This window comes from Mytilus edulis, chromosome 2, assembly GCF_963676685.1.
Source record: "Mytilus edulis chromosome 2, xbMytEdul2.2, whole genome shotgun sequence".
Lineage (NCBI taxonomy): Eukaryota > Metazoa > Mollusca > Bivalvia > Mytilida > Mytilidae > Mytilus > Mytilus edulis.
In genome coordinates, this window is record NC_092345.1 from 69,136,746 (window position 1) to 69,157,923 (window position 21,178).

Consider the following 21,178-nt stretch of genomic DNA (forward strand, 5'->3'; position numbering starts at 1 on the left):
CAAATCCGAATTTTGAGCAAATATATAAAATGTGGACCTCATTTAACTCAAAACGAAGCACATGAAGTTACATTTTTTATTACATATTTGATTTAATCAGGCAAAAAATAGCCTATATGCAAATTGTCAAAAAAAACTCAATATGGGATCAAAACTGTATCGTATGCCCTTAAAATATACAACCGAAAATTAAAATTGTAAAGTTAAACAACACGATTAACCTTGCTCATCATACAGTAACCTTTAAAAGTTGACTTTAGATGAATTTGGCTATTTATTTTAAGTATTTTTTTTTTTGTCATATAGCTCTCCAACGTCTTCGGTACTTTAATATAAATCTTCGGAGTTCAAATGTTTGGCTTTGAGCGTTCCTGATGAAGGTAAATCCAGAAAAGCGCTTCGGACGCATGAAATTATTAAACGTGTTGTTTTCCATTTTTTAGCTTCTTTTTAATCATATCACAACTTATTTTTTAATTAAATTACAACTTATTTTAACATTGTCCGCAGTAGAATTTTATATTGCACGAGCTTGCGAGTTCAATATATGTTCTACGCGGGACAATATTCCCCAATATTCATGCAATAACCCTTTTATTGTATAGCAATATAATATTTGAAAAGTAAAAATTGTTTTAAACTATGATTTTGTCGTTGATGACGTCATGAATTTTGAAGATTTATTCCACTAGTGCAATATTAGAATTTATTGCACGCTAACTTTTGGTTACTTTCTGTTGGAAATATTATATTGCTATACAAGAATATTTATTTTCAGTTGTAGTAAAACTCATGTTAGAAAATGTTCGGCAGACGACAAAACCGTGTGAGTTATTGATATCCACGGTTACCCCGTGCTTTCTCCTTTTAATGTTGTAACGTGTTGTTACAATTGAAGACTGCTTCTCTGTTTTTTTTTTTAAATTCTTCCAAGTAAAATATTTCTGTTATAAATTATGTGATGTATTTTTATTTTAAATGCAAAAATAAAAACAATGTAGGAAAGGTAGAATTGGTATAAACACATTTAGTCAGCATGGACTTTTTTACTATACACCTGATGAAAAACTATATGTTCCTCTATGACATGGGGGTCGACATTTGAAGAAAACACCATTTTACAAGTTGGACATATACGTTCCGATTTGCCTGGTCTACGCTGTGGTAATCCTTGTAAATAATCAGAGTTTATTCCAAAATAAGGTCGTAGTTGCTTTGTTATGGCCTCCTGTTTTTGTGTAGCCGCTCCTGTTGCTCCCATAGGTCTGATTTCTTGGATTGGTCCGTTCTGGTTGAAATAGAGAGAGGGTTAAATGTGCATATTATTCAAAGAATATATATGATATACAAAATGCCCTTAGTCTTTACAGCATTAAAAGACTGGATTTATGGCGTCATGACTAATTGTTATTTTGTTGTTGTTGAAAAACCATGAAATAATGATTATTTTTAATCAATGAAAGGAACTTGAAATTCACTTGACCAAACATATCTATCCTAATACAAACAGATAAACTTGCAACAGACCAGAGTTCATGTAAGGACCTGTAAATACCCCACAAGGAAATCGAATATCAAGTAAATTAATACAGATTATATATTTCAAAATCATAAAAAATTAGTACTTACATTGATCTTTCTGGCAAATTGTCTCCATTCTCCTTGCTTTTCTTTAAAGCGTCCACGTAAGATACTTCTGACTCTTTCTGTCATTTCTGTTAGCTTTCTATCAGCCGTTGTCTTTGCCTTGTCTTGTTTCTTTAAGAAACATATCAAATAAATAAAGTGTATTGAGATGGATAGTTTAAAAATCTAAACTAAATATTATTTGCAACTTGTTTTGATATATTCCCTGTTTAACTAGTCTAGAAGTTTCAATTATCCTGTGTCGCTGACTTGGCATTTTTGCATAGAATTGATACAATTCATTAAGTATGTTGTCGTAAGTATTTTGTAAAAAACGCAAACACTGAAAGGTAAACCATCATTCAATAACTCTTTTGTGGCATCGACTCACGATTTCAGCCGTATCAACTTTATTTTTTGTCTTGTCCTGATGTCCATGCTTATCTCTCATAGATTCTCTCTTAAACTGTCTACTATCGGTCTCAATAGAAAAAACTATTCAACTAAGAACACTACTCCTTTGGGAAACCGACTAAAAATTTCGGCAATAATTCCTTATTTGATCTTGCCCCATCGTTATGGCTGTTAACAGTTTGTCTCGTTCGACTATATTTGCCATACAAAAAAAATGAAAAAAAACGAAAAAGTAAAATCACAAAAATACTGAACTCTGAGGAAATTAAAACGGAAAGTCGCTAATCACATGGCAAAAACAAAAGCTCAAACACATCAAAAGAATGGATAACAACTGTCATATTCCTGACTTGGTACATTCATTTTCTTATGTAGAAACCATCATTCAAGGACAATAACTGCTATAAGCATGATAAGGAGTTGATTGACGATTTTGGCCTCATTGACCTGGTTTGTTTTTATCTTGTCCTGATGTCTATTTTTGCCTTTTATTGTTTCTCTCTTAAGCTTTCTACTATCGGTTTCAACAAAACAAAATAAACAACCAAGGGCAAGAACTCCTATAAGGAATCGACTAACGATTTCGGCAATATTGACATATGATATTGTCCTAACATTTTGGTCATTTATAGTCATCTCTATCGACTTAAATTTCCTTCCAAAAAATACTTTAAAAGTCGATGAGGTCATCATTCAAATTCTAAAGACTAAGCAACACAAATCCCACCAAAAACTTGGGGCGATATTATGTGCTCCTGGAGTAAATACATGTAATCCAAAACGGTTAAGTATTTGCAAGGTTGAAAAACAACTGAGACATTGCAGTTAACATATAGACAGTATTCCAGTGTTAAAAGAAAGACAACTTATGTATTTCGTTACACTTTTCAAGAAGAAGTCATGGACTTAGAATTACCAAAACATAAATTCAATCCTAGGGAAACTTGAAACATAGTGACACCAACTATATAGTTGTAAAAGTGACCGACCTACCGAGTGATTTGAATGTAATTTGTACAAATAATTCATGGTACTACATTGTAATTTGAATATGAATTTAGGGTGATATGAAATTGACAACCTTAGCATTGAGAACTTGATTTTCAAAAAGGTTGTGTCAAATATAGTTTAGGAAATCTATACCTTGGGTAGAAAATCCTAATATTTTGAAATATTCTAAGTGTTGTAAAGAGTTATATTATAAATATGATCGTATCAATGAAAATTCAGACAACGTTTTATTTATTTATCATAGCTTTGTTGACAAATAGTTATAGTCACGGTGGGTATGGTTGTCCTGCGAGAGAACGTACTGTGCTGGTGATTTGGTCCTGACGGGTGCTGGTGGGTCCTGATTCTGTGCTGGTGGGTTTGTTTACATTGTATCAGAACGGCAATAAAACGACTGTTTTGTTGCTTAATTTTTCTCTGATTCGTCATAAGTACCATGCAAAGTATATTACAACAATATACAATTGCAAAAGTCGTGCAAGTTCGTTAAACGGAATTGTCCTGACGATGTGCTGGTGATAAGAAAAACGGTCCTGGTTCTGTGCTCCTATGTCCTGGTTCTGTGCCTTTATATTTTAGTTAAAAGTGGCAAATATTCAGTCGAGATCATTGATGCTGTACTGTTATTGACTACTAGTAATTAACTGTTGTCTGCTTTCTTGAAATTGACATTGTTATGAATCTGTTTACTGTTATTATGAGAGAAAAAAAAAACCTATTTTTTATTCTTTTTATAATCTGTTAATGGAACCCTTCTTGCCCACTTTTAAGATAAGAAAATATGTTTACGATTTTCGGGATTACGATCATTTTGCAAGATCAACAAAATACGTTGTAATTTATACAATACTTATATAAAGTAGATGATGTTGTATGTTTGTTGTCAATGGACAAATTTCCATAAGAAACCAAAGAAAGTATGTGTTAACAACCATACGTCATTGTACGACCTTCAACAATAACCCATAAAATAAAAATGTAAAAGGTTTTGTATAAAAATGGAGAGCAAAAATATAGAAGAAAGGACTTTCTGAGCGCGTTTGAATCATATGTCTTTAGCAGCTTAAAACACATTTGTTTGTGAAAAATTGAGTGGTGACTATAAGAATGACAATAGTATTGCGGGTTTGTTTGTTTGGTTTTTTTTGGGGGGATGGGGGATAAGTTAGAGCGAGGTTACAGTGAAAGTGTTAAGCTTGGAATAGTTTCCCGTAAGATTTAAAAGCTGTATTTTAAAAGAAAAATGTATCTTACAGCTATTAAGAATCACTTGCTGTATCTGTAAGATTTTTTCAACATATTTTTTTTGTCTGAACGGTTATCAGGTATTTTTTTCGAAAGTTCGATAGAACACTAAAAAAATCACTATTTTATGAAAGGGCAGACTAGAATATGTCAGAGAATATGTCAGAGAATGAAGACGAGATAACCTAGAGAACATTAACAAAACTAAGATTTCTTAGCTTTTTCATTTCAAAATTCCAAAATAAATAAATATTTTTGATAAAGAATTACAGGGGAGGAAGTGAACAATGTGTCCTACTTTTCTATATTTAAATATTTTTATGAATAAAAAATCAAATGTGCCTTAATTATGATTGAAAATGAGTAAATGGAAAAACTACCAAACTAAAATACATTTTTATTTTAATATTGGTAATATCACTAAGCTTTTAAGTTTTGTGTGTCAAACACACCATCTCTGTAGTAATGACTCCTTATTAAGATATTTCACATCTCCATTTTTTTTCTGCATTTTTTTATATTGTGAATTCTTAGTATTATTATATTAAAATGTAGACTTAATTTATATTTAAAAAAACTGAATCTAAAGCCAGATAAATCAAACATTTTTGTTTCTATCTATCCGTTTTCAGGACTTTAACAATCAACGTAAACACGCCTGGAAAGTAAAATGCGTACTCGGCTGTCTGTAATCGACCATTTTTAGACACCCTCCTAAAAAACAAGCCGGGGTGGGGGTTCAGAGATGCAAATTAAGTACTTAGATCAATATTTTATATTTTCGAGTATGGTTTATCACGCCCTCCTGTGGCCTGTCAATTACGAAAATGTGCAAACTGCAATAGTATCAAAACAGCACAGACAATGAATAATAGAGATATAATTTTGTACATATACATGTATCAAGGGGAAACTTCTTGCAAAGCATTATTATTTATAGTTCATTATTGTATTTAGTAGAAAAAGAGAATTTGGTGAAAATAAAATCACTATTTTTGTAGAAAATTCACAGACCTTTGTACAGAAATGTTTGTTATGTTTAGCATGGGATCAACACAAGGGTACATTATCCTTAAACTAACGTTTGCTTTGTTAATTGTGCCTTCAATTTCAAAAATTAAAATATCTCGTAACTTCATACTACCAATTGAGTATAAAACAAGTAAATAAGTTTAAAAAAGAAACTCTTAGATTAAACACCTAGATTTAACTTTAAAAAGTCATAACAGTTTAAAACAATACAAATCTACACACACAAATAACTGGCTTAATTTCAACTGATTTTCAACCCGAATCGCTATAAGATCATATATAAGCTCAACTGTGTCGAGGGATCGTGTGAGGTTCATTTATTGTCTTTGCGTCCGTATTACAATGACCAAATGTTACCAAATGATTTTTTCAAGAGTGAATCTAGGAAAAACAATATTCATCAACAAACCAGACCACTGTCTGTTAAAATGTATTCGAGTTTTTAGTTACAGCCGATTCCATTGAGTATGTAGGCAAATGTTATATCTTTGGTTAGCTTGCTTGTTAGCTAAACCGTGAAGTCATTGTTAGGTAAGGTCTATACCCTCCTTTCGAATTAGCCTGGTCCTACAGACAGAAAGATGTGTCATTTGTCGGACTAGTCTACTCTTAAAGTAGGGTAGTTTACATAACCTAACAATGACTTTTCTGTTCAGCAAGCAAGATAACCAAAGATATTCCCTTTGTCTACACACTCATTGAAATCGGCTTTAATATTGCAAATGTTCAAGCAATTAGGGCAAAACTTACCGAGTAAAAAAAATCAAAATGTCTATCACCTTGCACATTTCAGAAAATTCAGATCAGATAACGCAACTGGGTCCAGCAACATTTATAAGCAATTTAAGATTTTGACCCTCACAGTTTCCATTCACCACAAATATTCTCGTTACAACGAATCAAATACCAGTTGCAGCCTTTTGTTTATCTATTAATATATGTATACGGATAAAGTTATGAAAGGCAGCAGGGTCACCAGGGTGAGGAGTCCATGTCATCTGAAATAAATGCTAAGCATAGATCTAGAAAGCGGCAGATAATCATGGCATTAAAAAAACTCTCTTCTTTTCGACTTTTTTCGAACAAATTGACACATAAAATGAATTATATAGTATTATGGAATTTTTAACTTGTGTTCAATTCGTTGGTTACACCTTTTACTAGGATAACAGTCCTGTCAAGTATGAGCTGGGTAAAATATTTCAGAAAAGAAGATGGAAATGTGAAAGTTTCCGTGCGTCAGGTGCAACAGCATACGAACAGCTAACATGTCTCGTCAGGGTGGAAGCTAAAAAGTCCACGAAAATATGATTTAAAACCTTTATTCGTTCCAACAAAGATATTGTGATTTTGTTGAGGATTTAACCATCTACGTCAACAAAATTTCTTTTTTTTTTTTAGAATTTACAGCTTTTCTATAAATATATGCAAAGCAAACCATTGATTAAATTGCTTGCTATGATTGTTTGGATGTTTGTAAACGACAGGTAAGTAGTCTGTTTACTATATACTACAATTTATTTGGAAAATAAACATTAACTTCAATTCCTGTCAGTTTGTATTTGTCCAATCAAATCCCAGTATGTATTGAAACTCCGCCTACCTATTGTTTGAAAACATCCAAGCAAACATAGCAAGCAAGTCAATCAAATTTTTTTTTGCATGCTTTTATAGAAGAGCTGTACTATATAATGCAAGGAAGCGTTTAAGTCTTTCGCCAAAAAATACTATCAATTTCTTTTTGTCGTATGTAAACTTACGTACCATTTCCTTCCATTCATGATCATTAAATTGAACTGTAAAATATTGCTTGGTACCTTCTTAATTCCTTTATGAGTCTTATGTAAACATAATTATGACAATAACTGTTGTGAGAACAAGATTCACTGCACACTTTTAATGTTCTGCTTCATCAAACATTAAAACATGAACTTAAGTTTTGAGACTTGTTTAATCTACACGATTGGGATTTTTGTATATGAGAACATGTTTTATCTATTAGTTGAAAATGCGGCTTTGAACTAGCTTTCAGTACCTGCAAGCATTCGTTATTCAATAATGTGTGTCTTTGTGTTATTATTTTATGTAATAAATTGTTGTTTTGGTACACCACTGTAACAATGAAGGAGGAAATGAGGAGGGTTGGTTGGGTGGAAGTGGGGAGGGGTATGCGGAGCGCTAACAAACATGTCTCTGCGGCATTGGCTTTGATCATTGTTGAAGCATCAATGTAAGGGGCATTTAAAATATCTTAATAAAACTATTCTTATTTTAGATACTATATATTGTTATCTGATATTGGACGAAAGATGTTGCCCTTTTATGTAATTATTTAATACAAGTTACGATCATTTCAAAACACATATTAAACAGCCAAATGGATGCACAAGAGCCAAAATAGGAGTCATAGATCCTATTGACAACAATTATCTGCCCAATTTTATTGATTTTGTAACATTTGTTTCAAATATGACCAACTTCTTATCCAAAATCACCAGCACCGTATCAGGACCCACCAGCACAATGACAGGACCCACCAGCACAGTATCAGGACATGAATAAATTGAGAAAATGCTAAATGTTAATAAATTGCGATGTTTTTTCACAAAATAGTTTTGTCGCGTGGATTGCGGTATAGAAAGCGGACTCTATGAGCATTTTTGTTTTATTTTTTCAGTTCGAGATTTTCTGAAAATGAGCATTTCTGTGTTACGCTTACTGAAAAAGTTTAGAGGGTCAACTTTTTAATGGTTTACATATGAACCCATAAGAAACAAAATTGAAAAATCTCAACCGTTTTCTTCCATTTTTTATGAGTGAAAACGTCAAAAATCATTATTTTCGTCTTTGTTTACATTTTTTCATTGATCACCAGCACCCGTCAGGACCAAATCACCAGCACAGTACGTTCTCTCGCAGGACAACCATACCCACCGTGATAGTGGTCATGACACAACTGACAAGTCATTAATTGTATATGGTGAATTGTATTCTTTCAAATCAAATTACTAAAAGGCATTTAGTCGTTTACCATGTAGAAATGAAATCGCTGCATCTAGCATTTACATGATGTCATTCACCGGAACAAATAGTGTTATCAAAAGAAAATAAAAGGATATGTAGTAAATGTACTTGGGACAAATTCGCACACAGAGAAAAATAGAAAAAGTAGATACAAAGACGGGTCGGCGTTTGGCTATTTGGGTTATGTAAATTCACAGCCGTCACTATATAAGTGTGACAATTATGTAGTTTTCCGAAATACCACTCATAACATTGTTAAGACTCCTTATTAATTGTTTCAATTGGTATGACATATAATTTATCTTACCGATAGTGCTTTCTTAAGTTCCTTGATTTCCTTTTCCTGTTTGTCAATGACAGCACGTTGAACGGCTACATTTCTGTTAACTGTTTGAATGGTTTGGCTTTGTTGAGATATCACTTTCTGGAGGCGAACTTGAAACAAAAAAAAACATTCCTAAAGTTATATACTATACCCAGTAACATGCCCTCTGTTACATCGTATCTCAATTAATACATGTGTGTTTACATTGTATAACAGGGGTGTGCACCTACCACAAATACTGTCCCAACAGTCTTGATGTAGAACGAATGAATTCGACATCTCATGATTTTTACGGTCATCATCAAAATTGGTTGTCCGATATGGTGTGTCTGTGTCTCACCTCAATTGCAACAGGTTACCACGGTCTTATATACCAGAATAGTCGTCTGGTGTGTACAAATGTATCTGACTCCAGATTGTGAATCTTTGAATGAATTTGGTTTCTTATTGAGAGAATGTATGCAAAGCTAAAGATGCACACGGTTTTGCTCATTTTGAAGTTCATGCGGGGTTTTTTTTTTGTATTTTCTTAACTTGAACATCGGTAAGCTACTGTTGCCTCAGATTTAAACCAGAGTTTAAACAAAACATCCATGGTGTTAACAGCAATTTATGTCAAAGAACAAATAAAAAAAAACAAAAGGAGTGTAAATACATACGCATGCGTTTTGGTTTTTGTATTTTCCATCCATTTTTCTCTTTATCTGCATCAGAGTTTGTATCCGATGAAATAGTGTTGCAACCTGAAAGTAAGTATCAATAAATTAAAAAAAAATATCACTGTATTAAGAAATAAAAAAACTGTAAAACAAAGCGTTATAACTAACATACGTCCGGAGCGCTTTTCTGAAATCGCCGAAATATTTCAAAGTCAATAATTATAGAATAATTAATCGAAGAATTCAAATAGAGAAAAATATTCAACGAGTGACCGAACAACACATTAATTCACGAATGCGCGCAGCCCAACTCTGGACCCAAAGATTTGCTAAGAACTGCTTAGCGATTGAGTTCAAACTAACTTAAGCATGGAACTACATTTTTACTGAACAATTATTTTTAAAGCAAAAATTCTTGAACATAGTGGAGATACAAACACAATACAAATATCTGTGTCTGAACAAGATGAATGTGCTAATATTATCCAATGGGAGTGTGGAGATAGAACAAGCTAGTTCCTAAAAAAAAAAAACTCGTTAGGTGTAGAAATCTCGTATTTATAGTTTTATAGGGTATTTTGGATATCAAATATATAGCTATCTCCATTTTTATCAAAAGTCGATCCATAACACTTTAAAACTCACCCGACGAAATGTATTACGATATAGATAATGCAACATACCGCTATCTGTTGTTTCTTTCTCCGTCAAAGCTTTAACAGCTTCTTTGATTAGATGGTCTGTAGTTTGTGTTCCCTGTGTATTATCATCATGTATAATCTGTAAACAATATCATATATCTTATCTGTTAGAATTTCAAAGAGGGGTTACATAATTTGAACAAGTTTCTGCTAAGTTATATTATCTTCGTTTTTATAACATCAGCATTTTTTATAGACGAACATGAACATTTTATCTTTATAACAACTTTTACTGCATTACTGCTTACACTTTTTATATTAAAGGATTTTTTTTCTTTTTTAGAACAATACAAATTTAAAACCAAATCTTTTAGGGATTGCTTCTAAACTGTTTTGGGGGTAGACGTCACAGAGGCAAGTTATGGGAAAAAAGCGTCACAGAGATAGTAACACAACGATACATAATTACACAAAATACATCTTCATGGCAAATACTGTCTTCAACAATTGACAGGGTTCTATGATTAAAATATGACTTGAATTTGCCATGACTTCGGATGAGCACATACATATGTTACTGGGCTTAACATTTTTTTATGTATATTTGTAAAAATGAACCAAATAAACTCATTCAAAAATCCAAGCCTTTTCTTTCTTCTATTCATTCATTCGTTAAGAAAATACCTCTAAAATACCAAAAGAAGATTATTATACCTGAATATTCTCAGTCAACTTGAGGTTTTTTGCCTCTCGTTGACTAATCAAACATTCGTTCTTCCAATGTTTAGCCTGTTTTAACAGACCACTGTTCTTCCTCAAAAGATCCCCTATTTTCTTCTTAAAGAACAGTTCTTCTTTCGATCCTTGGAATGGTTTGTAATGTCTCCTTTCCTTCTTCTTCACAATCACTTCCTAAATAGGTTTTAAAAAGTTTCATTTTTTTATAACTGTATTAACAACGAAGCAATTATAAATTTGCTTCGTTGTAAATGATGTATCCGTATACCAAGTTATATACGATATTTCTGTGCTTGTATTTCCTATCATGATTTTTTAGATAGAGGGTTACTGCTCACAAGGGAGCTATTAAATTATGAGTTTGACTGTACCTTTGGTATCTTTTGTCTCTCTTTTAGTTATATGATTGTATGTCATTTTGTACCGCGGAGACGCACACGCACGAAAGCGCTGTGAATACAGTAACATCAACTTTATTGCGGCGAATTAAACATAAGGGAACAAGCTAGAAGTTTGTGAAAAAATAAATTCTAAGTAAACTTAATATAAAGATCGCGGTAGAAAAAATTTTCTTCTCATATCAAATTTTAATCTAAAATGTCAAGATGCACCAACGCAAGAATAACGTCTATCTTTTATTTTAAAAACTCCTAGAATAAAAGTTTGTTTTATTGAAGATACACAACTAAGATATGAACGAGGAGTTGTACCTTTACTTTCACAGCTCCAAGATCTGACTTCAAGCTCTTGATTGTTGTTTCATGCATTTGTTCACGGTGTGCTAATTCTGATATGACGACCTTGCTGAGACTACAGAACGCACACGACCCAGCTCCTGCTGTAATTATCTCCAGAAGACCTTGTGGTCCCGGAAGTAATGGTAGTCTTATGGGAAATTCAATACAGCGAGGAGACAGTGGGTACGGTATCAATGCCTGAAAAGGAAAGATGGTAATCTTATGGGAAATTCAATTTTAATACAGTGAGGAGACGGTGGAACCGGTATCAATGCCTGGAAAGGAAAGATGGTAGCCTTATTGGAAATTCAATACACCGAGGAGACAGTGGGTACGGTATCAATGCCTGAAAGGAAAGAGCGCAACCAGGTATCACTGTTATATGGAACATGATAATTTTATTTCATCGCGACGGAATGGTAAATAGTCTGGCCGCTGGAAAGAAATAAAAATCATGAATTTTTAATCGTTTCCACATTTATCATGACCTTATTTGGGACAATATCCCTAATGCGCCTTGAAATGAGGAACTCAAAAGTCACGTGTAAACAAAAAAATCTCTGTGTAGTGATATTTGACACTTTTCTATGATAAACAAGTGACTGAGCTTAACCATTTGAGTTAATTGAGAAAGAAGGGGAACACAGAATAAATGTGTAAAATATATGGAGTTATTAAATGTGTTCAAAGTATTAAATTTTCAAAGAACTTATTGTGTTAAAAATGGGATTTTTTACCACGAGGAGCCGCATCACAAAAGGATACTCGGGTTTGCTAATTTACGGAAAAGGTAATCTCACTTCGTACCCCGAAAATTTAACCACATATGTCAAAATGTCTCAGCTTCGAAACGAGCCATCACACATATCCAAGTTAACAACATGGACTGAGCAAATGAAGAAAACGTTACCATTACCGCCCATAGAGAAACTAATACGCATCTTGACCCATTTGTAAATGTAATCATGTATTATATATTTTATGTCGATAAGTTTGATAGGATAAACAAATATACAAAGACGTTCAATAAAATCAACCTAAAAGATGTATATTTTATATAATGGATCTGAGAAAATGACCATGCCTTTGGAAACAACACTCACCAGTTCTTCCGTTATCCATTTAGCATTCTGAGTTTTAATGTCATATATCAGCTTTTTCTTGGAGGATTTGTTCTTTCCAGCTACAGCAACCTGTGCATAGGTAGCTTTGTTGTCATTTTTCGGTAGGGGAACAATTGGGACATAAGAAACAACAGCTTGTTCATTGTCATTGTACTCTTTAACAACGGGCTGCTTTACAATGTTAAAAGTTTCGGTCCAAGCTTGAGCAGGATTAAAGTCTGACGCCAAGGTGTTGTGATCTTTGTACACTGTTAATATTCTTTCTTTGAAAACTCTTCGTTTTGATGGTGAACACAATGGTAATCCTGGAGGTAAACTGACAGTGGTTTCTGAAAATTTGAAGGAGAGACAGAATTTATTATTGTTTTTGTTGTACGGTCTCTAATAAGCCAACCAAAATCTTTGTAAAAAAATCATAAAAAATAAAATAAGGATGAACTTATATATGACGAACAATTACACTTATACTGGGAAGTTTTCAATATAGTACAACGATTGTTTAATGTGTTATTGTTTTAAATATATATTTTTGCTGGAAGGTTCTTAACAATGACCATTTGAACGAAAGATTTTCTTTTTATCGACCATTCCTGTTTGTTTTAATATCGCCTCCATGGCCGCGGTTGTCTCTAGGTCACGTGTTCCCTTCGAGTGCGGGTGATCGTTAATTCAATACCTTGCGGTTAAGCCAAAGACTGGACAATTGGTATTTGCTGCTTCTTTGCTAAGCAAGCGGCATGAAGGCGGAAGAACATAGATTGGTCTGAGTCAGAATAATGTGTCCCGAGTGGTGACATGTCTTTCTGTGGACTAATACCTTGTTACGTTCAAAATTCAACTCAACATGTCGGTCTAGTACAAAGCAGGGATAATATTTATATTACCGTTACATGTTCACGTCCTGAATATGCTTTTAATTTACCGCTCGATTCATCATAATCCTCTAAAAGTCTTAGAAATACCACCTTATTTGATTCTTTTTTATAAAAAAAATATGGGGAAGTACTTTAATATATTACTAGAACACACCCGCGAAATCGCGGGCATAAACATCTTGTGAACTGTTGTAGGATGAATTTTTGGTAATAGAAATTATGTATGGGGAATTTCATAAAAGGTATCAAAAGCCCTCTCCCTTTTTCCAAAGTCAGATATGTGTTTCCTTTCTGTTAAATTCAACTATTTTCGTGTTTCTGGCCTCAGACCACAATTATTTTTCTTCTTTGCTACAATGCAACTTTTGTTAAAAGTCAATTTAAATTAAAAATTTGCCGCACCGCTTCAAACATGAAATAAATGTAACTGCTTATCTGTAGACCATTATTAGTATAATAAAAAATGGTTTTAGGACAATCCATCAGTGCCTTTTCTTTTGAGAGCCTTATTAACATGCCATTGGTAAGATATTAATCTTATATTAATGACTAAGACCGACTCAGGCTTATTTGAGGGGTGGTCGGAGGGGTCCTGATCCCGAAATCCCGGACTTAAAACATGAAATCCTGAGATGCAGAATTAAAAGAAATTCATATCGCGAAATCCCGAAATTGAAAAATATATTCCCGGATACCGTAAGTATCAATCCCCAAATCCCGAGCTTAAAAATACCCGATCCCGACGTCCCGAAAAAGGTCCTGCCTCCCTCTAATCTCCACCCTACTTCATTTTTGCCAAATCACTATTTTCAACAATAGATTTATATGCCCCATTTATGGGCATTATGTTTTCTAGTCTGTGCATCCGTGCGTTAAAAATACCCGACCCCGACGTCCCGAAAAAGGTCTTCCCTCCCTCTAATCTCTACCCTACTTTTATTTTTGCCAAATCACTACTTTCACTTTCAACAATAAATTGTTATGCCCCTCCCATTTATGGGCATTATGTTTTCTAGTCTGTGCATCCGTGCGTTCGTTCGTCCGTCTGTCCCGCTTCAGGTTAAAGTTTTTGGTGAAGTTGAAGTCCAATCAACTCGAAACTTAGTAAATATAATGCCGATGTGGCATCCGTGTACTATGGACACATTCTTAATTGTTTTCACATGTTTTACTTATTTTAATATATATGCAACTGGTATGACCCCTTAAATAGTAAATATTTCAAAGAAAACAGTAGACAGAATAGAGAACGTCTCTATATATTAAAGTAGTATAATCGTAGTTAACATGCATATGTAGATAAACGCGAAAAATAACTGTCCTCTCTACTCGAAGGCATATGTAGATAAACGCGAAAAATAATTGTCCTCTCTAAGGAGGTATAATAGTTGTGGTTCTTGCGACCTAAACACCATAATATGGAGAACGCTCTGATTGGCTTATTTATTTTTCATTTTTGTTATCTATCATACGATTGGTTGTATTTGTGCATGTTTCAAACCGGAAGTCTTATCTATGACTTAAAGTCAGTCTGATGACGGAACTAATATCCAGGCTACTTTTGGTGTCAGACCACCAATTACTCCCTCCAATTTAGAACGTATGTAAAAGTAGTCCTACTTTGACACAAAATAGTGCTTTTGATGTCATTGTTTACTTAAACTAACCAACAAATTTGCAGAAATGAAACTTTTGGTGAAAGGAAAATATATTTAGACCATTTTGAGCCAAAATTCACTTGTCTATGAGTTTGCATTAAAAATTCAGGATTAATGCGCTACATAGTACACTAATTAACCGGGAGCTATTTTGGTAGTACCTGTCTTTTCAAAATCAGAAATTTGTTACAAGACTTTAAACATTGGTTGAAAATTGGCATGTAGGAAGGTGATACATGTACAATTCAGGATATACCTGGTTTCCTTGAAGTTAAACTTAAGGTAAAATATTTAGAAAGCTGTGAAAATTGCAAAATTTGGTTGAACAGATAGGGATTTTTAATTGGTGGTCTGACACCTTTTTATCGTTTTTCTCCTAAAATAACTCAATCTGAATAATCATAAGAATGGATGACAAATGCGACTATGCATGTTACATAAATTTTAGAACACAGACACATGGTGATTAATTTATCGTGGAAGGAAGAGAAGCGACACACAAAATAAGGTCTTCTATATATAGTATAGATAATATCAGATGTTTACCCTTTTTTGCGCACATCATTTTGTGGAAAAAAGTAAAACTACCGTTAAATGAAATCGTGATATTGAATATGAATTCCTGTATTACATACGTCGTTTCCTTGATTCTGTTGTTGAATTTGCACCTGCTGATTTCTCTAATGTATCAAAGCAGAAGTCTTCATCATAGCCAGCCACTCCACGGAACTGGAATGTGTTACTGATGCCAACCACGTGGTCCCCTTTAGCCACATACAGAAACACAAAATCTACTCCAGGCATCCTCACATGCTAATTTAACAAAATTATTTTTAGATTTAAAAAAAAAACATGCAAATATGAATTAACAGAATTCATTATAAGTGGCAGAAAATCTGGTGTAACATTTCAATTATTTGAGTCCTTTTCGTTGCGGTCAAGACATTGAGCTGCTTGATTATAATTTTATGTATAGAGTTTTCGTCAGTTTGAAAAACTCTTAATTGATTAAAGTATTCTGTTGGTCACTTTCAGTTTACGAATTACATTCCAAACTGTACTAAAAAAAGGTTACAATTCTTCAGGAAAATTTGACCTTAGATTATTTTGACTGCTCTGCAGAGGACGTTTTGTTGTTACATTGAATTCTTAGAGATTTATATATTCTCGTGCATACCTGACACGTGTCACGTGCCACTAACAGATATCATATATTTACATTATCTTCATAAACATTTTGACAAAAAACTTTTGGAAATTAATTTGCTTCATAATGTTTACTCAGCTTTATAAAGGTTGTTGAACTTTCAATAATTAGTAAACAAGTAAAATGCAGTTACATTATTAAAGACCAAGAGAGTATGAAGTAAAATACAGAAGAAAGAAGAAAATACTCTATTACATATTTATACAGATAAAAATTACATACGCATTACTCCTGGTAAGTTTTTGTATCAGCTGAAGAAAAACAATACCGAATGTGTGCGAAAAGGTCTTTGAAGTCTTGGATACGATACGTTGAAAGTCCTCAGTAAGGTTGTCCCTGTTGACAATTTTGATTTCTCTAATATTTATGCTTTACTACCCCATATATAAATATTGAGAAATATTTTTTCATATTTATAGACTTATTTGTTATAGTAATTATTAGTACGATTCCATCTGTAGGAATTTGATTCATGCAAAGCATTTTGCTTTTGTATCATTTAAAAGACTAACAAATCTAAGAATCGTCAATTGTTATTGGCTGTGTATGCTGTTCAATATTTGCGTCTTGACTTTTGTATACATGTATTAACGTTATTATTTGAAATAAGACTTTTGTATACATGTATTAACGTTATTATTTAAAATAAGACTTAACTATCAAATGCCTTGTTTGTTTTGAGCCTAGATTGTGTCGTGTACTCATCATGAATATAAATAAGAAGATGTGGTATGATTGGCAATGAGACAACTCTCTAAAAGAGACCAAAATACACAGAAATTAACAACTATATGTCAACGTATGGCCTTCAACAATGATCAAAGCCCATACCGCATAGTCAGCTGTAAAAGGCCCCGAAATGACAATGTAAAATAATTCAAACGAGAAAACTAACGGTATAATTTATGAAGTTTATATAACCAATTAAAGTCAGCAACTTTATCTTTCTGTTTGAGATGCGCCCGAGTCAATTACACTTTAATAGAGTTCGACTGGTAACCGGGAAGAAGAAGACTTCATATAAGTAGTTTGAAGTACTTCGAGCATGTCGAGCCTGCTTGTCATACGTGTAAACATCAGTTCATATACGGTACTGGTTCTCTCCCCCCTTAATTTGTACTTATGTTTTTGGTCTATTGAACTTTTGGAAATTAATTTGCTTCATAATGTTGACTCAGCTCTATAAAGGTGGTTGAACTTTCAATAATTAGTAAACAAGTAAAATGCAGTTACATTATTAAAGACCAAGAGAGTATATGAAGTAAAATACAGAAGAAAGAAGAAAATACTCTATTACATATTTATACAGATAAAAATTACATACGCATTACTCCTGGTAAGTTTTTGTATCAGCTGAAGAAAAACAATACCGAATGTGTGCGAAAAGGTCTTTGAAGTCTTGGATACGATACGTTGAAAGTTCTCAGTAAGGTTGTCCCTGTTGACAATTTTGATTTCTCTAATATTTATGCTTTACTACCCCATATATAAATATTGAGAAATATTTATATATATTTTATAGACTTATTTGTTATAGTAATTATTAGTATGATTCCATCTGTAGGAATTTGATTCATGCAAAGCATTTTGCTTTTGTATCATTTAAAAGACTAACAAGTCTAAGAATCGTCAATTGTTATTGGCTGTGTATGCTGTTCAATATTTGCGTCTTGACTCTTGTATACATGTATTAACGTTATTATTTGAAACAAGACTTAACTATCAAATGCCTTGTTTGTTTTGAGCCTAGATTGTGTCGTGTACTCATCATGAATATAAATAAGAAGATGTGGTATGATTGGCAATGAGACAACTCTCTAAAAGAGACCAAAATACACAGAAATTAACAACTATATGTCAACGTATGGCCTTCAACAATGATCAAAGCCCATACCGCATAGTCAGCTGTAAAAGGCCCCTAAATGACAATGTAAAATAATTCAAACGAGAAAACTAACAGTCTAATTTATGAAGTTTATATAACCAATTAAAGTCAGCAACTTTATCTTTCTGTTTGAGATGCGCCCGAGTCAATTACACTTTAATAGAGTTCGACTGGAACCGGGAAGAAGAAGACTTCATATAAGTAGTTTGAAGTACTTTGAGCATGTCGAGCCTGCTTGTCATACGTGTAAACATCAGTTCATATACGGTAATGGTTCTCTCCCCCCTTAATTTGTACTTATGTTTTTGGTCTATTGAACCTTAATAAAATTTGAGTATTATTCTGTACTGATTTCATTGTGTCCTAGAAGTCAGAAACCTAGTCCGTAAAAGTCTTATGTATATATCGATGCTCTTCTGTAGTATCTGTTTCTATAGATCAGAGCTATTATAGACATACGATTGTTGTTCAGTATGGTAATGCGTAGATGCTTTCGTTTATGTGTCGATGGTTTGCTGTTATATTGACTGACGTTTATACCCAAAAGCTCATTCTTTTTATATTAAAGTGTATCATACATAAATAAATTTATCATTTATACATTAAGTCTAATGGCAGAATAGATCTAGTATCGGACGAAATGTGTTCATCTTGTCCATTTGAATACAGGAGAAGACTGAGGAATTAAAATCTGACGAGAGACGTAACAACACTAAAACATGATATATGATGTACTTTTTCTTGAACAAATAAAACTGAATATACTAAATAATAAAGTCAATTTGATACTTACATCAAGATCAGCATCCGTAAATTGGACACTTCTTCGCCTGAGTGTGTAAGCATGTCGGGGAATAAGGGGTGCCCATTTATATGCCAAGAAATCATCTACTGAATTCCACTCGGTATTAAAAAGTCCTACATAATCCAATTCTTCTGGATCAAAACAATCTCCAATATCCCACTGTAATCTTATTCTGTAATCGTTCGAATAACAATCCCTTACTGGTCGAAAGGTTACTAAATCTGAAGAGGCATTGATGTTTTCTAATTCAAAGTCAAAATCTGACATATCTAAGGAATGAATCTGAAAAGAAATCAGATATATTGTTTTATACTTGTTAGTTTTTTTTCCTTCTTTGTAATGAGTGTCACTTTAGTTATACAAACTAATAAAATAAAAGATGATATAGATTTACTTATTATCGAAAAGCAAATCATGTATTTTTTTTCTAAAAGTGAACGAGTTTTATTAACAGTAAAAACAAGGACAGCAGTGGAGTGGCACCTCTTAAAGCAACAGATGGCCTTACATATTCAGAACCAACGGCAAAAGCGAACATCCTGAACAACCAATTTTCATCGGTATTTAATTCCAACGAACCAGAAGACAACATCAAACCAATGGGTAAACAGAAGTTCCCGAATATGTTTAACATTAACATCACAGAACCAGGAGTATTAAAACTACTACAAGGCCTTAAAATCCACAAAGCTACTGGGCCAGATGGATTGTCAGCTAGACTGTTGAAGTTCGTAGGCTCTGAAATAGCACCAGTCTTCACAGTCTTTTTCCAGGCATCCATTAACCAAGGAGCGATCCCAAAGGAATGGAAGAAGGCAGACGTAGTTCCTATATTTAAGAAAGGTGCTAAGAACCGCCCTGAAAACTACAGACCTGTCTCGCTCACATCCATCACCTGTAAAATGCTGGAGCATATAATCACGAGCAGCATAATGAAACACCTAGAGAAACACACCATACTAACAGACGCACAGCATGGCTTCCGTAAACACAGATCCTGTGAATCTCAACTTATAATCACTATCCAGGATCTAGCCAAAACAGTCGATAACACCGGACAAACAGATGTCATCCTCCTGGACTTCTCCAAGGCTTTCGACAAGGTTCCTCATAAGCGACTTATGCATTAGCTACATCACTACGGAATACGGGGTAGTCTCCATAGCTGGATTGAAGACTTTCTCAACGAAAGAACACAACATGTCGTTCTCGAAAACGGTAAATCCAATACTGCACCTGTCCAATCAGGAGTTCCTCAGGGCAGTGTCCTTGGACCCATCCTTTTTCTACTTTACATTAACGACCTACCAGATTACACAGTCAACAAATCATCAGTTAGACTCTTTGCCGATGACTGCGTATTGTACAGGGAAATAAAAAACACCAAAGATGCAGAACTACTTCAACAAGATCTGGAAACCCTACAAGAATGGGAGAATGATTGGCTCATGGAATTTCATCCCAAAAAGTGCCAAGTCATTCACATTACCAACAAGAGGAAACCAATCAGACAGCCATATATCATCCATGGTCACGTCTTAGAGGAAGTAGAATGTGCAAAATATCTGGGGGCCAACATCCACCACAAACTAAACTGGACTACTCACATAGACCAAGTAGTAAGAAAAGCCAACAACACCAGGGCTTTTCTACAGAGAAATATATCACAATGCCCACGAAAGACCAAGGAACTCTGCTACAAGTTTGAGTTAACAGTAAGTTGATATTTTGATAACCGTATTTCTTTGATTTTGTATGACCGATATCTAAATAAAACTGTTCTAACAAAAGTCAGTGGAATTCCATTTTATTTTCCGTGTATAGTGAGTTATTCAAGGTTAAACAAAGTAGTAAATTGAACTTTTTTGTTCGTTAGGTTATCCATGTACAGAAATTGGAAACAAAATTACACAACTTTTTAGCAACCATCATATGTTTATCTTTGTTCATGTTGTTAGTTGTCATTTGTACTGCCATAAGGGTTATTGACTATTAAACTACTTTTGAGACATACTAACTGATTTAACTGACTATATATTACACGCTTAGTCAAATAACAATTTTGTTCACAATAAGATACGCAAGAGATTTGACAGGGTTTGAAAAATGACACTGCAAAAGTACATTTATATTATTTGCCTGCTTATCCAAAATTGGCAGGGAGAACTGAAG

General features: G+C 33.5%; 1 protein-coding gene across 1 annotated transcript; it reads right to left on the minus strand.

The window, feature by feature from the left end:
- Positions 1–954: 954 nt before the first annotated feature.
- On the minus strand, positions 955–19,306 carry LOC139512769 (uncharacterized). The gene is made up of 10 exons (XM_071300667.1): positions 18,995–19,306; positions 15,745–15,922; positions 12,556–12,905; positions 11,426–11,650; positions 10,692–10,889; positions 10,020–10,116; positions 9,337–9,420; positions 8,660–8,787; positions 1,630–1,758; positions 955–1,288 (listed from the first exon to the last, which is right to left on the minus strand). Exons 1-10 carry the CDS (start codon positions 19,271–19,273, stop codon positions 1,028–1,030), a joined length of 1,929 nt encoding a protein of 642 aa, XP_071156768.1. The 5' UTR covers positions 19,274–19,306; the 3' UTR covers positions 955–1,027.
- Positions 19,307–21,178: the final 1,872 nt, after the last annotated feature.

Excerpts from the sequence above, each read along its gene's own strand:
- LOC139512769 (XM_071300667.1), bottom strand. The coding sequence starts at position 19,273 with ATGTCAGATTTTGACTTTGAATTAGAAAACATCAATGCCTCTTCAGAT. Across the intron at positions 9,421-10,019 it reads GAAAGAAACAACAGATAGCG|GTTGCAACACTATTTCATCG; the intron begins GTATGTTGCATT and ends ACTTACTTTCAG. Across the intron at positions 8,788-9,336 it reads ACAAAAACCAAAACGCATGC|TTCGCCTCCAGAAAGTGATA; the intron begins GTATGTATTTAC and ends TTTTGTTTCAAG.